Genomic DNA, 7638 nt, shown 5'->3' with positions numbered 1-7638 from the left:
AACAAGTTTCCTCCAATCCCTTCAATTTTTTTTTTTTATACCAGCAGCTGCAATTAAGAAGAATAAATAAATAAACTCAGCCCTCCCTTCCTCAGTTCACGTCACAGCAGAAAGATAGGAAGAACCCAAAACATCTAACTTAAGCTAATGAGAAATAAAAGAGAAGGAAGAAGGTGGAGATCATTTGGTCACAATAGGGCAAGGAAAGGGACAAACCTCCATTCTTCTACCATCTTTCAACACTAAATGACAAAAGAGAAGGAGCAGAATAGTGAAACTTGAAAAAAAAAAAAAAAGATAAAGGATTACTAGAGCTCTAAGAATCCATGCCTCACAACCGAAAAAAAAATCTGATTCTGCCCCCTTTTCTTTTCCCTTTTTTTTTCGCAGGGTTAGATAAGTAATTTCAAGGAGCTGAGGAAAAAAATATATACAAATTTCCCTTTGCCAGCGTTAAGATTCGAACCCTCTTAACACGCATACAAGTCTCCAATACCATTCAACTACACAGCCGCCAAATTCATGTATAGATATAGAGAGAGAGAGAGAGATATATATATATATATGCTCATTTAAAAATAATAATAAAATAAAATTCAGGATTGTTACACTCTCTATGTGGCGGATCTCGTCGTCTTTTTGCAAGCTGTCACTACCACTGGTAGTCTTTCTTTCTCATACATTTCTCTAGGTGGCAAAAAACCCATTTGCATAAAAAGTAAAACACTTAGGATTTCTTCTTCCCCGTTTACATCTCACTCCTCAATCTCTCTCAGTAATGGCGACATGGAGTGAGTGAGTTAGCTTCTTTGTTTCTAGTAACATTCCCTAATTTCACACTTTTGAATATTGCTATATTTACTATTTGATTCCTCTCTCTCTTTCTCCCTCTTCCTGTAACCCAGTCAAAATCTCAATCTCACAATTCAAGCACAAAACAGAAAACAATGTAAGAAAGCAACAAAACCATAGTTGCCGGAAAATGCTGCCTTTTTGGCAACAATGGCGTCACTCTTTTGCCATAAGATGCAGGCCCTCTTCACCTCGCGGCTTTAATCTTTCATTTGTTCTCTTCCGCGTCATTTTTTGTTTCTCTTTTTCCAATGTGTCTTGTGTTGCGTTTTAAACAGACCTGACTCTTTTTTTTTTTTTTTTTTGACATGTCCAGCTTATCATGTCACTTAATCAATTCATATTGCTATGTTAGAAGCCACGTCATCCAAATTAACACTATTTGTGCCAGCTCAGCAAAACTCAACGGCTAGGGACTAATGTTCTGTAACAGAGTATATTCCAAGAACTAAAACCACATGTTTAAAATTTTAAGGACCAAAACTTAAATGAGCCTAAATTTGAGGGATCAAAAAATTATATTAACCCAACATAAAGTTAATAATAGAAAGAAAAAATAGAGATGGTGCAGTTTATTAAAAAAAAAAACTAAAAATGACACGGGTTTAATAGAGTAAGCATCACAACCAAACATGTAGTCTAACTTGGTTAAAACAATTTCTAGACTTTCTAAGTGTATGTCTACAATTACAGAAACTCTTAACATTCTTAATAACTAAGTGGAACATGTTAAAACATGATTTTAAGTTGTTAAGTTTTGAAGGTGAATTCTGTTATGCTGATTGTCATAAGTGATAGTGATCATAACTATGAGGGTCACATGTGTTGTTAATAACTAAAGGGAACGTGTTAAAACCTAATATGAAATTGTTAATTTTTGAAGACAGATTATGTTATTTTGATTGTAAAAGGTGATAATGATAATGGCTATGAGGGATACGTTTGTTGTTAATAACTAAGTGAAAAGTGTTAAAACCAAATATGAAGTTGTTAATTTGTAAATGTGGGTTTTATTGTGTTGATTGTAAAACGCAAAAATGATTATGAAGGCAAATTTATTGTTAATAATTAAGTGAAATGCGTTAAAATGTAATTTGGAGTTGTTAATTTTTGAAGTTAGCTTCTATTATGTTGATTGAAATTTTTCCTCCTTTTGCTTTCTCTTTTTGTTTGTAATGACAGGGACATTGAAGTTATTTCATAAAATTTTTAAATCCTTCTCTAAGTAAGTAATCTGGTTAGTTCTTTAACAAATTTAATCACCCAAATAAAAATTTTGGTTATGCAGATATCTATTTAAGGAATTTTTCCAACAAGAAATATAGGAAAATTGGAGAGAAGGACCAAGAAAAAAATTATATTCCTTATAAAAGATTTTAAAAACTGTAATTATTTAGAAAGACCATAAACAAAAATATAAATATACAAATGCTAAATTGCCCCTGATTAAACCACTTACATTTCTTCTAATCACACCTTAAATATTTGACCATTATCATTAATAGCTTCTGCCTTGTTTTTAGGGAAAATGACAGATAAAGCCACTCCAATATATACAATTCCAAATTGGGTCCTGGAATTGTGGAAATGACAGATTGGGTCATTGACCCAATCTGTCATTTGCAAAATGAGGGCAAATGGACAAATTTGCCCTTCTGATGTAAAAGCAAAAAGAATTATACTGAAGCAAGGAAATGTCGATGACACTTATGGCTCTGTAGAATTATACCGCAGAAAGGTGGAGAACGTTTGACGGTGGGACCTTGGAAGGTGGTTGAAGCAAGCAAGGTTAGTAATTTCTCACACCACAGTTTTCGTCTATTCATCCTGGGGTCTAATCACGGTGGTTTTGTTCTTCATTTTGAAGTATTGTGATTGTGGGTATGGTTGGGTATACGTTCTTGGGCTTGAAATCTGAATGAGGTTGAAAAAAGCAAGTGAAGTAATTTTGTGCACCACAATCTTCCTCTTTTCATCCCCTACCATGATCATTTATCAATATGGGTCTATCAACGTTTTTTTGACGAAGCTGATACAGTAAATTGGGTTACGTACGAAGGTCGAAGCATGCGTACTTGCAGCGTTTCGTTGGTGACAGTGAAGTTCGTATTTTTATTTGCCTGAGCTGAAGCATTTATCCATAGGGGTTTGTTGCTTTTTGGTAGGGTTTACAATGATTAGTGTTGGGGAATGGAGGATTGTTTTTGGGAGAAAGTCGAAGCTGATTGCATGACATTGAAGTTTGAGGCATGACAGTTATGATAGGGTGGATATTATAGTTAATAGCTAATGTTAAAGTGTGAAACCGTAAACTAAAGTTGTTAATGAGTGAAGAGGTACTGTTATTTATCTTTATTTAAAGAAGTGACAAAATATCATTATCGGTGAACTAACATAATGATTATTCATTTGTTTCAGCTTAGCTTGCACAATGAATTGTAATATTGGCTCCACTCCTGGGAAGGAATTATTTTGTTACTTTCATGTAGATGGAGAATTTGTTATTAGTCCTGAAGGTCAAGTTAGATATCATGGAGGTAGAGTACATGCAGAAACGATAAAAGATGGAATGACACTTGAAGATTTAAGGGCAACTATATCAGAATGCAGTGGTTATGATGGTAGCAGTTGGGACATGAAGTATACTGTCAAGTATGATGAGAGGACATTAATTGATCTTGTTGATGATGGCGGAGTTAGAAATATTTTTGTGCATAATGACATCATTGAAAGGCAATGAGACTGAAAGACATAAAATCAATGATCAAGAAATGTAAGTTATAAATTTCTTCTGGTTGAAGTTATTATTTGTTGTGCTAATGTAGTTAATGTGGGAACAGATATTGTTAATATGCTAACAAATGTAGTGATCGTCCATGCAGAATTGAGACAGAACCACATGAGATGACTGATGCACAAATGTAAGTAAAAAATTTTTGCTGGTGGAAGTTGATATTTGCTGTGCTAATGTAGTGAATGTAGGAACAGATGTTGTTAATATGCTAACAAATGTAGTGATCGTGCGTGCAGAATTGAGACAGAACCACATGAGATGACTGATGCACAAATGTAAGTAAAAAAATCTTTGCTGGTGTAAGTTGCTATTTGTTGTGCTAATGTAGTGAATGTAAGAATAGATGTTGTCAATATGCTAACAAATGTAGTTATCGTGCATGCAGAATTGAGACAGAACCACCTGAGATGAATGATGCACAGAGGTAAGTAAAAAAATATTTCCTGGTGAAGTTGATATTTGCTGTGCTAATGTAGTTAATATGGGAACAGATATTGTTAATATGCTAATAAATGTAGTGATCGTGCATGCAGAATTGAGACAGAACCACATGAGATGACTGATACACAAATGTAAGTAAAAAAATCTTTGCTGGTGTAAGTTGCTATTTGCTGTGCTAATATAGTGAATGTAGGAACAGATGTTGTCAATATGCTAACAGTTGTAGTTATCATGTATGCAGATCCAAAATTGAAAGATGGTTGGGATTGTCACGCCAGGAAATGGCTGTATCTTATATCAGTTTGGGAAATGATTATGAGCACGTGAGTCATGAAAGTACTGCTGAATGCATTCACATGTAGGCAGTGATGGCACGCATGAAGGCCCAAGCTCTAGTGGAGGGAATGCAGTGGCACAAATTACTGAGATGAACTATAGTAAATGGTTGGAACTTTTTACAGGCGTGGGGCAAAAAATTGCACATGCTGGTTTGTTTAAGGAGTATTTGTACAAGTTTAGCATCGCACATAACTTTAAGCTTAAATTTTTGAGGAACAGCAAAGAGAGAATGTCTGTCATTTGCAAAGTGGAAGGTTGTCCATGGAAAATATGTGCAAGTGCATTGGGGAAGAATGTTCCATATCTTCGTGTCACCACATTCATTAATGAGCATGTCCATAGTGCCCAAGATAATTTGCAAGTTAGACAGTGTGCAAGATCTAATATGACATCCTGTATAATTATCGATGAGGTGAGGAACCATGCTGACAAGCGGGCAAGTGAAATAAGGACAAAATTGCAAACAGAATATGGTCTGAATGTTACATACAAACAGGCATATAGGGCGAAGGAGAAGGCAATAGAAGACATACATGGTAGACCTGAACATTCATATATGTTAATACCATGGATATGCCAAAGGCTAAAGGAAACCGATGAGAAAACAGTAGCTGAATGGGTAGCTGGTCCTAACTACAGATTTGAGCGTGTGTTCATCGCATACGGGTGTTGTATAGAGGGTTTCTTGGCTGGTGCTAGACCCGTTCTGTATGTTGACGAAACTCATTTATCTGGACCATATAAGGGAACACTCCTCGCAGGTTCGGCATATGATGCAAATAATGAGCTGTTGCCTTTTGCAATGGCTATTGTAAAGGGAGAGACAATTGATGACTGGACTTGGTTTATGTCTATGATTAAAAAGATAGTTGGCTCAAAGCCATTAACTATTGTGTCAGACCGTCATAATGCCATAATAGGAGCTGTACAATCAGTGTTCGGTTCTGACAGGCATGCGTATTGTTATAGGCACGTTAAGGAGAACTTTAGTGCAGAGTGGCTCAAATTGAACAGAGGTAAAAGGAGCAGAACACGCTCCAAAGAGGATGCATTAATGCTTCTTAATAAAATTGCATGGGCTAGGGTTGACGATGAATTTGACAAGGCAATGGCAGAAATGAGGGAGTTCTCTCCAGAGTTATTTGACTGGCTTAACAATCATGGGGATGTAGATAAGTGGGCTGTGAGCAAGTTCCCATATAAACGATGGGATAATATAACGACCAATATTGCTGAATCATTCAATGCTTGGATGGTCAAGGAAAGAAAGCACAATGTAGCCCAAATGATTCATGAGCATCGTGAGAAAGTTGCGAAAAAGATGCAAGCATCAAGTGTGGCAATGACAAAATGGAAGAGTTGTATAGGGCCAAAGATAGAGACCAAAGTAAAGGAAAATGTGGAGGTTAGTAAGCAGTTCATTACAACAGATTATGGTAGGGGAAATGTCAATGTCCAAACCTCACGTGGACACCACCGAGTGAGTCTCAGCTTGCACCATTGTAGTTGTGCAGAGTGGCAGATGACAGGGATTCCATGTAGGCATGCTTGTGCAGCGGTGAAAACTGTCCATGGTGATATTTATGATTATATTGAGGGATGGTACAAATTTTCATGTCAGCAGAAGTTTTATGGGAGGTGCATGACTCCGGTGGTCACAATTGACATGCCAAATATAAATGACTATAGGATGGAGAATATATGTAATCAAATTTTACTGCAACCCCAATCACAAGTTGGGCTCCTGGAAGGCCTAAGATTACAAGGCATGAGTCACAATACCAAGACAAAAAGATATACCGCTGTACTCAATGTCATCAAGTTGGACATACAAGAAGGACGTGCAAAAACCCAAATCCAAGTTGATTTGGGATGTACACCATGTGATGCGTCATTTTTTTGTTAGCACTGTTGGGCCATTTTTTTGATTGAAAAAATGTAAATAGTTTAATGTATTGGCCATGTTGGTTTTTGGTTAATGGCCATGTTGGCATTATGTTGTTGGGTATGTTTTTTGTTGGTCAATGCTTTAACTGTTATTGTTATATCATTGTAAATACTGTGGACAGTTGGGTGGGTGATGTCCTTGACAATGAAACATTAAGTGGAAGCATCATCTTAATGTCCACTTGTCATGAAACATATGTAAATCAGTTATTGTGATGTATTTGATGATTGTTGGTTAATGACTAAAGTGATGTTGTTATTCTCTATTCTATTGTTGTAGTTGTGATGCATTTGCTGTCATGTTATTTTTCCTATCTGCAATTATGCTACTGTGAGTAGTTATTGGTGCATGACAGACGTGCATGTAGGTAATGCTTAAACACTTCTAGTGAATTGTTGATCAGCTGTGGGTAATAACCTCATCACTTCTATTGAATCACAATGAAACTCCTCATGGGCCATTTCTGCATACGTTGATATAGTAAGTAGTTATTTTCTACACCGATGTAGGTAATGCCTAAACACTTCTAGTGAATTGTTGATCAGCTGTGGGCAATAATCTCATCACTTGTACTGACTCTCAATGAAATTGGTCATGGGCCATTTCTGCGTACGTTGATATAGTAAGTAGTTATTTTCTACACCGATGTAGGTAATGCCTAAACACTTCTAGTGAATTGTTGATCAGCTGTGGGTAATAACCTCATCACTCTATTGAATCACAATGAAACTCCTCATGGGCCATTTCTGCATACGTTGATATAGTAAGTAGTTATTTTCTACACGATGTAGGTAATGCCTAAACACTTCTAGTGAATTGTTGATCAGATGTGGGCAATAATCTCATCACTTGTACTGACTCTCAATGAAACTGGTCATGGGCCATTTCTGCATACGTTGATATAGTAAGTAGTTATTTTCTACACTGATGTAGGTAATGCCTAAACACTTCTAGTGAATTGTTGATAGCTGTGGGTAATAATCTCATCACTTGTACTAACTCTCAATGAAACTTGTCATGGGCCATTGCATACGTTGATATAGTAAGTAGTTATTTTCTACACCGATGTAGGTAATGCCTAAACACTTCTAGTGAATTGTTGATCAGCTGTGGGTAATAACCTCATCACTTTTATTGAATCACAATGAAACTCCTCATGGGCCATTTCTGCGTACGTTGATATAGTAAGTAGTTATTTTCTACACCGATGTAGGTAATGCCTAAACACTTCTAGTGAATTGTTGATCAGCTGTGGGTAATAACC

General features: G+C 36.3%; 1 protein-coding gene across 1 annotated transcript; it reads left to right on the top strand.

Moving 5' to 3' along the window:
- Window positions 1–3421: 3421 nt before the first annotated feature.
- Window positions 3422–6708, top strand: LOC114727670 (uncharacterized). The gene is made up of 8 exons (XM_028914360.1): window positions 3422–3585; window positions 3735–3773; window positions 3883–3921; window positions 4032–4070; window positions 4180–4218; window positions 4329–4423; window positions 4549–6028; window positions 6654–6708. The coding sequence occupies exons 1-8, from the start codon at window positions 3422–3424 to the stop codon at window positions 6706–6708; spliced, it is 1950 nt and encodes a 649-aa protein (XP_028770193.1).
- Window positions 6709–7638: the final 930 nt, after the last annotated feature.

This window comes from Neltuma alba, unplaced genomic scaffold, assembly GCF_004799145.2.
Source record: "Neltuma alba isolate B1F8T4 unplaced genomic scaffold, ASM479914v2 tig00012505_pilon, whole genome shotgun sequence".
NCBI lineage: Eukaryota > Viridiplantae > Streptophyta > Magnoliopsida > Fabales > Fabaceae > Neltuma > Neltuma alba.
Note: the sequence above shows the minus strand (reverse complement) of the source record. Positions and strands in the feature narration are given on the sequence as shown.